Here is an 18,052-nt window from a genome sequence, read left to right on the forward strand (position 1 = left end):
TCATTAAAATGAAACAATGGTTGCAAGAGTATCTGTTACCATTTATTAAACACCATTCACTTGTCACTTTCATTTTAAGTCAAGCATAATGTAAATACTGTTTTAATAATAAGGTACAGTTACAGACATATTAAGGCTCAGTAAAGCAATTATTGGTAGGTACAATTGTACAGTTAGATATGATTATTTTTATCAAGGAGGTGAAACATAATAATTTTTTCATCTCCAGCCACTGTTTTACAATATACATACTAAATACTTAAGTATATTTTAGAAAGAACTGTAATACAGTTATACGGTATAGCTTAATAAAGCAAATAAATAAGTCTGTATCTGCCAAAAAAGGTAAGTATATAACATTTCAATGGAAAGAGAGAAATTGGTCTAAAAACATTGAATCACAATCTTATAGTCATTAAAATGTAATTTCCACTTTAAAAACAAGACTTTCATTAACTATTATTTACTTATTAACACTAATTATTTTTTAATATAGTATTTGAGTGGTACGCCAGCAATGCAATGTGCCGTTACATCCTTTAATAATAGCATACAGATCATGTTACATACTTAGGGTTATAGACGCTAAATACCATTCTGTAACATACTTCAAGCGGAATAATTACTTTATTTAATGTACTGTAAATAAATTTTTTCTTGGCAAAAGTACTGTACAGTTAGTATAATGTTATTCTTAAATAATGGGTTTTTTAATTTTGTTTAAAAATTATTACAGTGCCCATTTATGACATGATAATAATCCCACGCTTAAGTATAATCTCAATCCATTCAATTTAGGCTAAAGTAATTTGTTAAGCTGTCTGAGTAGTATAATCCCATTCAATACATTAATGGCTAAACATGATAAAATTCAAAACTGTTATTAGTAATTCATAATAGAATATTCATTTATTCGTTTTATTGTTGTGTGTAACCAACTTACATGTGGATGTGACCGAAGGTGATAGTGTCTGTCTCTCGATGGCTGTACATATCGTTTTCTTCGTTGTCGGTGATCAATAAAATGAAAATGGTTATCTACAATCTGTACAGAAATAAGTTTTAAATTATTAATACACTTAAAATGCTAATTACTTTAATTATATTTAGTATTATAGTATACTGTAGTATAACCTGTAAAATCCTGTGAATTTGTATCACACATAGTACTGTCTTTCTCTCAAAAATATTTTAATTTCACATGGTATCTTGACTCGTTTTTTATTTATTTTTTATTTTATACCAGAGATCACAGTCGGTTTATTTATAAACAATACCATGAAAGCCCCAGTGGTCTAATGGTTAGGACATCTGCATATCAAGCAGGCGGTCCGAGTTCGAGTCTCGGTTGGGGCAAATTTTTCTCATTCTCACAGATTTCCTCATCTTTATCGTTTCAAATTAATTAATTAAATTTCAGTATATCACCGGGCGGTTTAAAATTAATGTTCATTACCTGATGAGTTTATATATATAAAAGTATCTCTTCGGAGATCCCGCCTCGTGGATAAAAATACTGAAAGATGAGGGCGTATCAATTTGATCTCTGGTGCGCGTGTGTACAACTGAGGACTAGTGCTGTTCCGCCGTACCATGCCGAGAATGTTAAAGAGTCGCTATCCAATCGAGTTTGAACAATACCATGAAAGCCCCAGTGGTCTAATGGTTAGAACATCTGCATATCAAGCAGACGGTCCGAGTTCGAGTCTCGGTTGGGGCGACTGTTTCTCATTCTCACAGATTTCCTCATCTTTATCGTTTCAAATTAATTAATTAAATTTCAGTATATCACCGGGCGGTTTAGAATTAATGTTCATTGCCTGATGAGTTAATATATTTTCCCTTTATATTTTATAATAATGGAGACACTAATTTGTTCTTGAGCTATGGAGAATTTTATTATTTTATCCGAAATAAAAGATGAAATGAAATGTACTGGACAGTAGGAACATATAATACAGTTATGTTAATTAATAACAGTTCGTACAGTATTTTATCTTATATTTTAATAAGGTAGAGTATACTGTTTCGAAGGCCTACAGTACAGTACAACTGGTTATTTAAAGATTATTATCTTTAAACATACAGTACAGTAGCTGTACAGTAAAACAATTATTTCATCTCTTTACCAATCAAATTACAGTACAGCAATCTAGTAAATTTAACCTTATTGTTGATATTATAAAAATTAACATAAAATGTAATTGTAATGAGGTTTGCCTATACAGTAACAACACTTCTAAATAATTAATGTTGACCACTGTAAAGCTGTGTCTACACTATCAAACTTTATGTGAATATGATGTGCCCGTATATGGACATGATGATGTCATATCACTACCATATCTGGGCATATCACTACCATATCTGGGCACATCACACTCTTTTGTCAAACTAGTTTGGTAGTGTGGACAGAGCTTAAAACATGTTTAGTGGTCATTCCTCTATTCATGTCCATCGTCAATATTATTATATTTTATTCTCAAGACTGATTGTACAGTGTATGAACTCCTGGTCGCTGCTGTCTTATCTTACAGTATAATAGCAATATTCATACAGTAGGTCAAAATCAATATATTCATTCATTATCAATATCAGATCTACATACTGTAAGATTCTAAGTTTAAATGAGCCTACTGTATTGATGTTTGTTAACCGTTTTTTATGTTTGTTAACCATTTTTGATGTTGTATTGTTTTATGTTTCAAACCGTTAGTGGCAGTATTTATCGCTGTTGGTTTTGATTGAATAAAATAAAATAAAAGTACAGGCAATCAAGTCGCTGCACAGTACCTAGAGTATTATACCAACAAAATCTTATCTGTACGACTGTACAGTAACACACAGTACGACAAAACATATTTTAATATGTTTTAATTTAGTTTTTAAATTAAAATTTCAAAACTAAATTTTAATACAGTATCTTTAAAGATTGTACAAAAAATTAATTGTTTGAGGTCAACTATCCAAAGGCAAATCTATAATACAATCTATAATGGAACATGTGTATTGCTAGTGGAAGTCAGTACTACAGGATGCTAACTAATCTATGCTAAATTTTCCTTATGGAGACAACATGGATGCTGTTAAGTGTACAGTAGGGGTTGGTGAGTTAAGAATACAGAATTACATAGTTTGAGGATTTTGCTGTGAAATAACCAAAATCTTCGCATAATAAATACTGAGGATAGAAGAGGTATTCAAAATAAAGCTAACTGTATTGTAATCAATAAAAAAAATTTTAAAATTACAAATTATAACTTTTGCCTCTTGTACAAAAATGAAGATTGTTGGACAAACAGTTCTCGAGAAAGTGCAATTTCAGTTTACTTGTTTGACTGCTAGCCAGCTTTTGAAAATTTTCTGTTTCTATCTTTTAACACTAGTAGGTCTGAAAATAATACTTAAAAGTAGTCCAGAATTGGCTCCAAAATTTAATGGAATGGTCTTTGACCACACATCTATCTATATTTTCATTTTGGTAAAGATATTGCAATGACTTTTCGAGTACTGTAATCCTGCTAACAAACAAACACATGCGATTGACTACATACCTCCTTGGTAGAGGTAAATAAATACTGTATTGACCATTTTGATTCAACGTAGTTTAACATAACCCCAAAAGCCTCAATCTCATGACATTGTACTGTAAACAATTAAAGGGCCTACTGTACTTACCTCACCCATGTTAATAAATCCATGCATAGTGGCTACAGCGTCTGCCGCTTCTTTACCACCCTCAACATGCACTGCATAAGTGTTGGTATATATAGCAACTGAACCCACTTCATAAACATTTAAAAAACTCAAAAGTACAGCGAAATAAAAATAATATCTTGATAATTCTATAGACCAGTGTTGAAACATTATAACAGAAATTTTATGTTCAGCTTTTAAAGAATGCAAGAAAATAGGTATTTACACAGAAAAATTGGTTTATTTTACTAAACCATCAGTAAACATTGGAAAAATAAGAAGAAATGTTGTGTTGGACTGGAAAAAGGAATGTTTTCGGACCAAGTTTAATAAAGATGACAGTGATGCATCAGTGGTATTCCATATTTGTTTTCTTTAGTAAATCTGAAAAAACAAATACACATTTATATTAGGCCAACATTTAATATCTCTACTTTGTCTAAATAAAAAGATTTAAAAACATGAATAAAACACATCATCCCAATACTGGGAGAAAACCTGACTGAAAACCAAAATTTTGGTGCAGACCCAATTTTTTTTTATCATAAATAATTTAAAAACATTATTTTGGAAACTTTCTGAAAATTTTCAGATATTTATAGGTTAGCCTGAAGTATTGACATAGATAACTACAGTAGGACCTAGGCTAGCTATAGTTAGACTTTTTCACTAGAATAATATAAATTGTGACCATATTTAAATTATTATTCACACACATGTTCTGACTACGAACAAATAAAAAAAAAAAAAGCAAAAAGAAAAAAATATTTACTAAGAAAAAGTTTAAATAAATTTTAATTCTCATAAAGTAGTATCTCAATCAATACAATTTTGACACATTGCATTTGTTTACTAGGCCTAAATATACAACAGCACTGTCAGTAACTACGGGTAAGCCTAGGCCTACTTACTTGACCTTATGACTTATTGATCATATTCCGTTCACGGTATATACCCCTAGGCCTCTCTAAACAGTAAAGTAGGGCCAAGTAATTGTTTTAAGCTGCTAGCCTAGCCTAGTCGATTGATAGTGTCGGTATTCAGTTCACAAAAAATCATACAAAAGCAGTTTCGGTACAATGACAATCACTATAAATCTTACCATTTCACTGACAATTATTCTTTAAACCATATAACTCAAGTATTGTTATAATATGTATGTATTCTATAGTTCTTTTATGCAGCTTTGTCCGTTGTTAAACCACAAATTACGCTTCAAATAGATCGGTTGATTGAAAGAAGTAACAGGAAACTTTTTCACAGAAGCTTCCTGTGTACTGTGTATACGTATGATGCGCTTGAGTAAGCAGCACGAGGGGGCGCTATGTTACCTCTGCCTACTACACACACGTCACAGAGCCATAATTATTATATCAACTATCCAGATGCGACTTTAAAATTTTAGTGGGGGTTTCTACTTTATAAACTCGACTTCGTATAAGGCTTGGCCCGGCGGCGGAATTAGCCTAAGCTTCGAAGTTGGTTTAAAGCATTAGCTTACAGCTTAACCCCATTCACAACTTCAATTAATTTTGCATGTACTTTGTATTATCTGAGATTGTGAATAAAGTTATATATATACACTTTAAATCGGCATCTTTGCAAATGTTCTGTATTTGATCTTATTTCACTCTCCATTAATAATAATAATTTATTTGGAGATTACACTTTTACAACAGTGGCACTTGACCAAATGGAAGGTGCATCCATAAGAAACATAGGCCTACAACAACAAAAAACATGATATAGAAAACAACAATTACAATAAAAAACAATGTCAAAACAATTCGACTACAGTAACTACAATACCGTTGATAATTATCACTACAGCAGCAGGAAACCCACTGACACCTAAATATACAAAACTACAAGAAATAAACATAGAATAAGTTAGGAACTGTACAATATATAAAATGAATTAACCACATACAAATACCATCGGAGACAAACATGTTTATTCTGGGATAATGGCGTGGCCATACACACCAACTACCATAAACGTTTATTCATAACATTACAATACAATATCTTGCATGAATCGGACATTAAATGTAGCAACATTGATTAACAAAATCAAAATTTAACAGTGTCGCCTGTTGACCGCGAATGACTAACAATACCATCTTCCCCCATAATACACCGCCACAAAATCAGAAACGAAGTATGGCATTCATTTTTCCATTAAATAGACTACTATGAAACCTCGAAAAGCTAAGAAGCCCATATGCTCCTTCATTTTTAGTACTCTTGTGTGGGCTTCTTTTCCACATGGAGTTTTTTTCGAGATTACTTTTGCAAACTAAAAGAGAAGAGCTGCTAGCTTCCAGCCCGGAAAATGTTTTATTTACATGATTTGAACAATCTTCTAATGTAAAGATTAACAACATCAAAATGTAACAGTGTGGCGTGTTGACCGCGAATGACTAACATACCATCTTCCCCCATACACCTGCACAAACTCATTTGCATAACAACGCACGGCATACCAAACTGTTTAAAATAGAGCTGCAAGGTCCCCGGCCATACACACCAACTACCATAAACGTGTATTCATAACATATTGCAATACAATATCTTGCATGAATCGGACATTTCGCTACCAATGTAGCAACATTGATTAACAAAAAAATTTAACAGTGTGGCCTGTTGACCGCAAATGACTAACAATACCATCTTTCCCACTACACCTGCACAACTATTGCATAACAGCGCACGGCATACCAAACCGTTTCGTACACCTACGATGAAAATAATAAATTCAATTTCTTTTAAAATTGAGGGCGGCAAGCATAAAATATTTACGAATACAGGTTGAAAAAAAATTAAATAAAAAAAAGTAAAAAATGTGCTCTCCCTGCCTCAGCACTAAGGCCCTGCCACAGCCTTGGGGTCGTTTCCACCACATCATCACCAGATGCATTGCTAGTGCCTTCTCAAGATGTGTGGTGGAAAGGGGGACGTATAATTCTGTGAACCCCAAACACAGTGGTCGCATACCTTTAACTCTATTCCACCGACCAGCGTGGGAATCGAACCCACGACATACGTGTTGTCAACACGACGCTCAGGCGACTGAGCTAACTGATCATTTTGGTTTTAACAAGGTTAATATGATAGTTATGACGTAATGATGAATTACGTAATACACGTATAAATAGACTATTATCAGCTGCTCAGTCATGTACTGCTTTGTAGCGTAACGGGTAATGCTCAGGTTTGGGTGCTCTCAGCTCTACTGTAGTAGACTGGGTTCGAACCTCTACGGATTTTTTTTCTTTTTTTTTTTTTTAAATTGAAAATAAATATTGTTTTTCTTTGAGTTTGAGAGAGAGGTATTTTGAGGGTTGCAAATGTCAGGCCTAAACAAGTGGACCTTTTTTATAATCAGAAACAAAGTTGCATATGGGATTATTTTCCATTAAATAGACAGCCATAAAACCTCGAAAAAAAGCCCATGTGCTTCTTCATTTTTAGTAATCTTTATTACTCCAGGGAAGAGTGGTTACTTTAAAGTCACGATCTCCCCTCCAGGTTCTCCTCTCAAGTTCTAATAATATTCTAATATAATATAATACTTTTGTCTATCCATGGCATAACTGTGTTAATGTTTCTTTATAAAGCGCCCTCTATATCGTCACACGCGAATGCACGGTGCTCTGTGTTTTATCTGTGTAGTACTGTATACAGTATCATTTTCTTAGGTGGTTTGCTTTTAAATTCAAACACGTCCCTAGTATCGTTGTTACAGACAAAAATCTTAGAAAATAAGATCTTTATTACAGGTTAAAAGTCATATCGGAAGAGGTAATCAAAGATCACCGTAATGGGTGTGTTACAAGTTCGTCGCTTTCTGTAAAAACGCCCTCTATATCGTCACACACGAATGTTCTACTAAGGTTTTTACCCACACGTGCTTGTATACGACAGCATAGGCTCTGATAAACGTTAGAAATAATACAATACAATAGATAATTAGCAAGGAAAGTGCTTTTATTTGTATATATTTTTAGATCTCCAAATATTGCACATTAACACAATTATTAGATTTATATAACCCTTACAGAATATTAAAAATTGTGTATAGTTTCATTTGGTCCTCATGTTGTTCGTAAACAAAAAGAAAACAAATACAGAACATATATCGCTTGTACAAACAAGCTGCTTATGTTATTAGATATAAAAAGCTCTATCACTATACAGAATAAAGTAGTACATATAAATAGAAATGTAATGACATATCTTGCTGCTGACTCACTTTCGATGCTCATTTCATTAGTACACATACAAATGCCGCTATAGTTCACATCAAAATTTGATAGCCAATTCTCAGTACTGTGTCTAAACTTGTCATAGACATATTCTGTGATACAGCATCACATGTGTTATCACATGTGTTGCCAACATAGACCCTAACCTAACACCTACACTAACTTTTCATGATACAGGAAACACATGTGATACACATGTGATGCTGTATTATAGAATATGTGGAGATACAGTACAGACATTTGGGTAAATATTAATGATAAAGTACTTTAATTAGTAAATAATACAAAAACATTTAATCAACTTGTTCATCTGTAAAAGCAATAAAGTTTTAGTAGAATGTAATAAAATACAAACATTTGTTAACATATGCGAAAAATGTACATCAATTTGTTATGAAATATTCAAGATAGCAAATTCTTTACAAATTACAAATAAAATATTATAGTTAGTTATATTGTTCATTCTAATACAGCAATAATAAAGTAATTTGCATCTCAATAACTAAAAACATACAAGAATATATAATACATCGATATAAAACATTAAAAATCACCAATTATCAAACACTCATTATGTTCATTGAAAGAATATAAGTTAAATATTTTCCATGCCACACATACTAATTCATAGTACGAAATAATTTTAGGTACTGCAAGAGGGCGTCGCGAGTGAGTGGCTGAGAGGTTAAGACAGAGAGACATAATATCGGCAAGGGTTCGAGGCCCACTCGTTCCATGGTTCTAGTGGTAAAATGAGTCTTCTCGGAAAAGGGCTATAACCAAGTCCAGTGTACACATCTAGCTCATGTGCACTTTAAAGAACCTAGTACATCTTTCGAGATGAGTAGGGGGTTACCCCGGTGTACTAGTCCACATATACAGCCATTGTGGAATTGGGACTGGACCGTTTTGAGGTGTTTACCACCTGTTGGTCCCATTCTTCACAAAGGTACGTCTTTTCTTTTGTTTATATTCTGCACACAGGTTAAGGAGTACAATTGTCAAGTGTCTTCTAAATTTGTCTATGGCAGTAATTTCATCAAAGAACTTATTATTATTGAATATCTGTTAGGTCTGTTTGCATGTTTAAATGGGATTTGTTTAAGGTGAATATAAATACTAGGCCTTTTAGAATATTGTACAGTAATATTACATTACTTTGTATTCTTCACTATGCACTCAAATAAAACATAATTATTTTAAAAAGTTAATTAAACTTGAATTTCTATCAAGGCACTTTCTTACAGCAAGGCAAAAAGCAAAACATAGGTTACAATAACAATCATTCATTAAAGGATATAACATTGTATTTAAAAAAAAAACAAGTTATGATTACTATTTCAAGAATGGTTTGTAACTTCAATTAAATTTTATCTACAATTTTTTAATCTAAATTAATTTACTATTATCACTTTATTATTATTTTATGAAGAGGTAACTTATGTAACCTCACCCACAAAATATCTTAAAAATAAGCCACTATTCATGTTTTTTTTGGAAATTAAATCTATAAAAAAAAGCATCAAATTTGAATATAAATATTTTTTATATACCAACAATTTTGTAGTCATATATTTCCTATAGAATATTGCATCAGGGATACACACATTTTAAAACTTGTCAATGATAATCAGCTGTTTTCACATAAAATTATACAAATAAAAATTACTAATTATAATTAACATCCAAAGATTATGAAAGGATAAATTTACACCAAAAGCGAATCATAAGATATTCTACATAAAAACACACTTAATAATCAAAATATTAAACAAATGACACTAACTATCTGGTAAACGGTGTTCCTAGGTGTAGTAGAGAACAGATTGTTTACATTTACAAAAGAAGTCTGAACCAGCCAACTACTTTCAACAATAATATTTCATCAATCAAAATAAAGAATCAACATATAAATTAAATAAATTAGATAGTACTTTAAAATTGGAAAAACAGAAAGACAAAATAATAACATATAAATTAATAATAACAATATTTAAACGTTTCAAGGGAAACACAATTTTACAGTTACCAATACAAATCCAGCATTTCATTTTATCACTTATTTTACAAATAAAAGCAAGCACAGGGACCAAAAGGATTCTACTGCAGTTACTGCAGAAACTACAATTTTTGTTATTCTTTAACCAGCAAATATTTAGCAATCATTTTAATAATCGTACACACTGCTCGTTGCAGCGACTGTTACAAACTAAAATTAAGTAATAATTGTAGTAAAACATGTAGTTACAGCAGTAACTGCAGTAGAATCATGTTGATGCCATGAATTTGTTTAATCTCTAAGAGAAAACCCTACAGAATTCTCTGTAGCTCTAAAATAAAATAATCACACAGTTAAATAATCTTACAACTATTTTTGCAGCAATTGTTACCATATGCTCATTATTAAAAAAGTTACTATATTGAATTTGCAAATTTATTATTAGATAGTATAATATAATATATAAATTGTATCAAAATGTAAGACCTACTAGTTGTAAATCACTTATCTATAACCAACAGCTCTAGCGTCAAGCTAAATATACATATCTCAAAGAAGAAACTTCCAGTAAACTTCTATCTTTTTATCACAATAACCAATAACTTTAAACACTAAAATATCCAAAAATATTATAAAATACTAAAGTAGCTGCGTAAAGAAAAAGATAGCATTTAACATGCTTGTTTAAAAACGCTTATTAAAAACGGAAAAGATCCATACCCTTTGTTCATAAACTTCCATCAAAATCTAACTTAAATCTCAAACACTCAGACCTTGAAAATCTCTCGAAAATTGTGGGAGTTTTGGCAATATTTCCAGTTATCTTCCATCTCCCACTAAAGGTGCAATTTATTCCGATTGTTTAGGATATACAAACAAACATTTGGATAGTGCATAATTTAACTTTAGGTTCCACTTCTAAACTGCTTTGGTTAACTAAAGGGTGAAAATACGCTGGTGGGTGAAAAATATTTCCCATAATGCAATTAGCATAAGTTACACATGCAAACCATTCTTTTCTTTTCTAAAGTAGCACCCTCTATGTTTAGATGTATTTTATAAAAAGTATAGCAGCCTTTACGGCTTGGCTACACTTTTATAAAGTATATATTCCAATATTTCATTTCCCAAGTTTTGGAAATAAATAAGTAATAAGGATAAGGATAGTGTGTACTGTACATTGTTCTTAAAAAAAACTTTTTTTGACAGTAGGCACTTAAAATACTAGCCCTAGGTTTTGTCTAATCAGCAATTGCTATGCCTGTCTTAGTATAGAGAAATCGACCTAGCCAGAAATGAATTAGGATCTGTCTGGTGTCTCGTCTGTCTGTCTGCCTGTCTGTCTATCTATCTGTCTGGTGTCTCGTCTGTCTATCTATCTGTCTGGTGTCTCGTCTGTCTATCTATCTATCTGTCTGGTGTCTCGTCTGTCTGTCTGTCTGGTGTATTGTCTGTTTGTCTATCTATCTGTCTGTATATCTGTATCTGTCTTCATGCATAGAGATAATATCTCTATGCTTCATGTCAGTCTGCGTTTTCAAGTAAACCTTTTAAAAGTAAAAATTGTCGTCGCCCTTTTTGAATTTGGTACAAATCTGGTAATGATTCTAAAATGATCTAAATCATTTTGAATCTGATAAAACAAAAAGTGAGTATCGCCTACTTTAAATATAATCTGGCATTAGCGGTATTTGCAACAACTGCAAACACGTTTAGATTATGCAAAAAAGATAAATCAGTTATGCAAAATACCGTAATAAAATGTCACAACTTGAAATCTACTGGATTATGGTATGTGACCATAAAACATCGTTCCAGATGTTGGATTATATATAAAAAAAAGCTTAATTTTTTAAACATTAAATTTCAATGTGTCTATTTTAATAATTAAATATTATATATTTTTGCTCTCTCTAATAAAATTCTCCCACCCGCTTACAATACAAGGCACTCCAATAACATAGCTATAAAAAGACCTTTTCCATAAAAATTGATCAAAAAAAGAATGCCACTAGCATTTCAGTTTCTCTCTCTAAACAATACCATGTGATAGTAGATAGTAGAATACCACATATCCAATGAAAACACAATTAGTGGATTTAAAAATCAATGTTTATACCCTGCATGTAAAGCCTGTTTACAAACAATAAACATTTTCATAAATTAAAATGTTAAAAATGTCCTTGAACTTTCTTTGATATTATTTTCAGATGGAAACAAATTGTAACAACTAATTCTGATGTGTTCTCATGTGAGACAAGAAATTCGTAGTCAAGGTGGAAATATGATATAGTGATCATATTTGCCTGGCTTTATAACTTATTGACAAGTATTGGTAATTTTAAAAATTATGATGTCATGAACAATGATTGACAATCAATTACTCACACTCCTGTTGATTATTTCTCTGAGGTGTCACTTGAGCATTGTTGACGGCAAATCTAGAAGATCTTCTGAGTTATATTGCAGGAGAAGAGTAGAATGTCTCATAACTCAATGATAACTGTAGTCTGATAAATTAGTCAACAAATACCTGCAAAAGGATGCAGGATGAGAATGGCAAAAATAGATGTCAGGATCATTTTTGTGTGTGTGAATTTTCAGCAATAGCTGAGATATTGTAATTTTTTTTTTGCAGTATGTTCTATACAGTTTACAACTCTCTTCAGAAAACCCAGTTTCATCAAGATCAAGGACGCCACCTATGGCCAGATGAGGTTCAGTTCTGAATTAAAACATCGTTTCTAAATTCCAACACCAAATATCAATTTGAGTATAAAGCATATTTATATCAAATTCAATAATTAATCGGTACCTTGATATCAATCTGGTGGTTCAGATACTCTGCGCATGACGTGCTCTACCGGACGGGCGTGGTTCCATTTCCAAAGACAATGCGTACAGCTCATCATCATCTAGTATCCGCTTTGAATCTGTCAAGTAGTGGATAACCTTTAAAAGAATACAAAAATAAAATGTTTAGTTTATACAATTTGTGAAATACTACAATTGAAAGAAATTTGGCCTTTTTCAAATAAAAAAAACAGGTTTTCTGTTTGGGAAAAAGGAAATTACAGAGTTATGGTTACCATCTCCTTCTACTACCATCCAGAATGAAAGCTCGCTGTCATTTCTGTGAGGTTAAGTATTCTTATTCTCAAGGATACATAAAGCAAATTCATTCACTGTCCTTCTCAGAGGTGGCAACATGTTCACAGGACACACAAGATGCCCTACATAAAGAGTTGTTGTTGTCTGACAGGATTTTAACACAGGACCCTAAGATCAGTAGACAAGATTCTTGAGCACTAAACTTAACTTTTCCTATGTTATTATGTCTTACCTTATGATCTGGCTCAACTTTGTATGGAGTTTGTTGAAAGTGTCGAATCTCTCTTATAACATGAGCTATCTGTATGTCAAAAAATATTAAAGTCAATGTAAAACTCTGTCTACACTATCAAATTAGTTTGTCAAAAAAATGTGTGATGTGCCCAAATATGGTAGTGTTATGACATCACCATGTCTATATATGGGCACATCACATTTTTTTTGTCACATAAAGTTTAGTAGTGTAGACAGAGCTTAAGACTACAGAAATATGCACATAGAATAAAGTCTACATAATATTGTTTAAAGGTTTGCACTGTGAAAGTTAGGCTTGCAGTAAACCATGTGTTTTCATGACGGTTGTAGCATAGTATGTTATGGTACACATGGCATATATGGTTATTTCTAATATAAATGTACCGTAAGCTAAAAAAATAATCATTTAAAACAATGTTCACCTACCATTCTCATCTTGGAAAAGTTAATGAGTTGATTATCGCTAATGTTTGGTGTCCCATCCTCAATAAAGGCAAGGTCAGTCAGGTAACAGCCCAGGTAAGGCACACACGGCGGGTCAATTCTGAAATCAATCAATGAATTAATCAATCAGTCATAATCAATTCTAAAATCAATCATTACGTACAGAAGTCAATTCCAATCAATAATTGATTATTTAATAAATCAACAAAAACATTCTATCTGTCTGTTTGCAATTCTTTACTCCAACTAACCTGTGTAATGCTTCTCTCATGTTCTTGAAGCGTCCATCAGACGACACTAGAATCTGAAGTTTTTCTAATATTGCACGACTCTGAAAAAAAGGAACAAAATATGGAATTCAAACTTTAGCAGTAGGAGCTGATCAGTTATTATTAATGGCGCACTCTGTAGAATTGATTACGCTCACAACAATGTAATATTGACTAAACCTCGATCATTGTAAAGTCTCTTCTACCAAAGTGTATGTGACAAAAATGTGTGATGTGCGCAAATATATTAGTGATATGACATCATCGTGTCCATATATGAGCACATTACATTTTTTTGTCACATAAAGTTTGATAATGTAGACAGAGCTGAACAACCTAGCAATAGTGAATTAGCTTATACCTTTCAAGTACTAAAAATAGAAAACTACCTGTTTTGTAACTTTGTCCCAGACTTTTTTCAGTCTATACACAGCACTGTTCATAAGCGCTGATGTAATCTCAAGTACTCCATTAAAATTATGCATACAACGACACATATCAGCCACAGCGGCCCACTTGTCAATGGCTGCGGCCCGTGCCGACACGGTAGGTTGCCGAATAATTTCCGAGGACACTAGTTTACTTGTCTGAAACAAAGACAATAACTGTATGGTTATTTTTAAAATTTCAATTACATTTTTTTTTTAATTTCTGGAAATCACAATAAAACCCGTTTCCTGCAATATGGTACACTCTGCTCAAATCTAACCTACAGTAATATTCCTAAAGTGTACTGATACAATTATGTCAGATTTAGGATTTTCAAAACACCAATTATTATTACAATTAACAACTATCGTATCTTATCCTAACGAATCATGTCAAAATTATTCTACTGCAGAAACTACACTTTTTTTACTGCAATAACTTAGTTTACTTTCAATCAATCAATCAATCGTTCGATTTATATAGCGCCATTCCAACATTCATTGCTCATGGCGCTGTAGAAAAATCAGAAAAGGTGAGTTTTGAGTAGTGACTTAAAGTGACTCAATGATGATGTGTGTTTAATGTTCAAGGGTAGGTGGTTCCAGAGCCTAGGTCCAGCAACACTGAAAGTCCGATCTCCCCAACTATGTTTGCTCCTCGGAATGTCCAGTAGCACCTGATGACTAGATCTTAGTTCTCGCTTTCCCTTCTTGACTGTCAACAATTCTGAGAGATATTTTGGAGCGCAACTATTTAGGCATCGGAACACCAGCAGCAAGATCTTAAATTTAACACGTGACTCCATGGGTAGCCAATTTAACTCTTTGAACAATGGTGTGACGTGATCATACTTTTTGGCACACATCACCAAGCGAGCTGCCCAATTTTGCACCTTCTGGAGAGTCCGCAACTGCTTCTTTGGCAGACCATACAGCAGGGAATTTCCCATATCAAGCCGACTGGTAACAAAAGCATGTACAATCTGCTCTGTTGCACACTGGTTCAAGTAACGTCTGATCTTGGCAATGTTACATAAATGGAAAATAGCAGATCGGCAGATTTTGTTGATATGTGATTCCATGGTCATTTTACAATCAAGTTGTACACCAAGGTTACGAACTTCTGTTGATGGATTGACTAGCACGCCACCAATATGTAGGCCATAAAACCGGATCTTTTTTCTCTGCTGAACAGAACCAAATAGGATCACCTCGGTCTTTTTATCATTTAGCTTGAGGAAGTTGGAGCCAATCCATTTTCTAATCTCAGCAGTGCATGCTTCTAACCGTTTTACGGCGGACAGAAACTTGGTCTGGCAAGGCTTGACAGAAACGTAGATTTGTATATCATCTGCATAGAAATGATGACATAATCCGTGTCTTTGTATTATTTCAGCAACTGGTGCAACATAGATGGAAAACAGCTGTGGTCCAAGCACCGAACCTTGTGGGACGCCACATAAGAGAGGACGGTCATCTGATGAAACATCACCAATGCAGACGGCCTGGGTTCTGTTCCTTAGATATGATGTAAACCAAGACAATGCTTGATCTCTTACCCCAATATCATGTGACAATCTATGAAGAAGCAGTGAGTGATCTACTGTGTCAAAAGCAGCCGATAAGTCTAGTAAAACTAGAATAACAAGTTCTTGATTATCTATTGATGTCAAAACGTCATTCTGAACACGTAGAAGCGCTGTCTCCACACTGTGGTTAGCTTTGTATGCTGATTGGTAAGTTTCATGGAGGTTGTGATTTGACATATGCTTAGAGAGTCTAGCTGCAACAACACGCTCAATAAGCTTCGAAACAAAGGATAAATTTGAAACAGGTCTATAATTTTTAAGAACTTCTGGGTTGAGGCCAGTCTTCTTCAGCAAAGGCCGTACATGTGCTTTCTTTAAATTCTGCGGTACTGTTGATGTTATAAGTGAAAGATTAACTAATTTCATTAGCACTGGAACTATTACAGTAGCGCAATCCCTTAAAAGCCAAGTTGGAATAGGATCTAGCTCACAAGACTTTATCGGGGATGCCTTGATCAATTTCTCGATCTCCTCATCTGTGGTTGGTTCCAGAATAGACAGTTGACAGCTTAAAAGAGCCCTTGTACTAAATGTATGCGCATCTTGGAGAACAGATTGAAGAAACCCTGATCGAATTTTAGTGATCTTTTCATTAAAAAACTCTGAGAAACGTTCAGCAAGAATACTGGTTGATTTACAGGTAGGTAATGGTGTCTTATTTCCTCTATGCAGTAACGTGTTTACAATTTTGAATAATTGCTTCTGGTCACCTACAGCATTATTTACTAGATCTGAGTGATATTCCAACTTTGCAGTATGAATATGTGATGATACACATTGGCGCTGATGTGTGTATGCATGCCAATCAGCTTCGAGACCTGTCTTACGCCATTTCCTCTCCAGCTGCCTTCTTACTTTTTTCTGTTTTCGTATCTCATCAGTATACCATGGAGTTTGCGGTCGAATAGTCACCAGACGCGACTTAGTTGGAGCAAGTTTATCAATGATTGAAAGCAATGTAGAGTTGTACATAGATATAGCATCATCAATGTCACATGGAAGAGATACAGTCAGTGTTAGTGGTAGTAACTCGCTGACAACAGAGTCAGCACAGAGATTCTTGTAGTTACGACTAGAAACTATTTTCTGAGTTGGCGGCGGTTTATTTAACTGTAACTTACAATGTACGGCTGAGTGGTCAGATATATGTGGGATGCCCACATTTACATCAGCTAGAAAAGTGTCAGTTGATTTGGTAATAAGCAGGTCAAGAGTATGACCTGCCTCATGGGTTGGTTGCTTAACATGTTGAGTAAGATCATAAACTTTAAGAAGGCTCATAAACTGCATAACCTCCCTATTCTCGGATTTGTCAAGGTGAAAGTTGAAATCCCCGGCAATGAGCAAGTCGGAATGTACTAATGCAATGGTATCAAGCATGTTAGAGAACTCATTGAAGAAGTGTGAGACGGTGAAACCATTTTTCTTGCTAGGTGGAGGACGATAGATAACTATGATTCGAATTCTGTTACTAAATTGAATTCCCAACGATTCAAAAGTACTACAGTCAGGTAAGTCCAGAGAGCGTGTTTTTAGACCAGCTTTGTACATGAGGGCGACTCCCCCATGACGACCATATGTTCTAGGAACATGGTTAAACATGTAACCATCTGGAGTTATGCAGCCAGCAGAAATTGAGTCATCATCACGCAACCATGTCTCAGTTAGCGCAAAAATGTCCAAATCGTTATCTATAATGTGCTCAAATATTGAAGTGGATTTTCCGGTTTGATTCGGATCACAAATTGATCTTGCATTAAGTAAACAAAAAGAAATTCCAGTTTGTGCACTGCTTGGATTTGGAATGGATTCTTGAAAAAATAATATGTTTTGCTTTCTCCGCTTTGATGCGCCGCCACGGCATCCCCGTCTCGTTCGTTTTTTAATGTTTAGTCCAAGCCTACATATGTAACTCCAAGTAGATGAATCCAATCGGATAGATTTCAAACAGCTAGATATGCTGTGTAATACTTTTGATGTGTAGTTGTACATT

General features: G+C 33.6%; 2 protein-coding genes and 1 non-coding gene across 7 annotated transcripts in view; 1 reads left to right on the top strand and 2 right to left on the bottom strand.

Annotated features, from left to right (window-relative positions):
* The window catches only part of LOC144845797 (proprotein convertase subtilisin/kexin type 4-like), a 33,298-nt gene extending 28,342 nt beyond the window's left edge, over positions 1-4,956 (bottom strand). Inside the window, exons 1-3 of one of the 2 annotated variants that reach the window (XM_078703238.1) lie at positions 4,799-4,956; positions 3,679-4,080; positions 944-1,045 (exon numbers count right to left, since the gene is read on the bottom strand). In XM_078703238.1, the coding sequence (XP_078559364.1) occupies positions 944-1,045; positions 3,679-3,867 (291 nt within the window). In that variant the 5' untranslated portion in view covers positions 3,868-4,080; positions 4,799-4,956. Of the gene's footprint in view, positions 1-943; positions 1,046-3,678; positions 4,081-4,612; positions 4,671-4,798 lie in introns of those variants that run through there. The other variant, XM_078703239.1, reaches the window with a different exon arrangement.
* Trnad-auc (transfer RNA aspartic acid (anticodon AUC)) lies at positions 1,285-1,356 on the top strand. The gene has a single exon. It is a non-coding gene; the product is annotated as a tRNA-Asp (tRNA).
* A 6,485-nt stretch (positions 4,957-11,441) lies between the features above and the next one.
* LOC144845794 (ras-specific guanine nucleotide-releasing factor 2-like) overlaps positions 11,442-18,052 on the bottom strand; it is a 111,459-nt gene continuing 104,848 nt past the window's right edge. For 3 of the 4 annotated variants that reach the window (XM_078703233.1, XM_078703235.1, XM_078703232.1), the window contains 5 exons: positions 14,432-14,629; positions 14,025-14,104; positions 13,756-13,873; positions 13,307-13,375; positions 11,442-12,915 (listed from right to left, as the gene is read on the bottom strand). In XM_078703233.1, the coding sequence (XP_078559359.1) occupies positions 12,799-12,915; positions 13,307-13,375; positions 13,756-13,873; positions 14,025-14,104; positions 14,432-14,629 (582 nt within the window). In that variant the 3' untranslated portion in view covers positions 11,442-12,798. The remainder of the gene's footprint in view (positions 12,916-13,306; positions 13,376-13,755; positions 13,874-14,024; positions 14,105-14,431; positions 14,630-18,052) is intronic. The other variant, XM_078703234.1, reaches the window with a different exon arrangement.

The sequence above is a fragment of the Antedon bifida genome, chromosome 6 (genome assembly GCF_963402885.1).
Source record: "Antedon bifida chromosome 6, ecAntBifi1.1, whole genome shotgun sequence".
Classification (NCBI taxonomy): Eukaryota; Metazoa; Echinodermata; class Crinoidea; order Comatulida; family Antedonidae; genus Antedon; species Antedon bifida.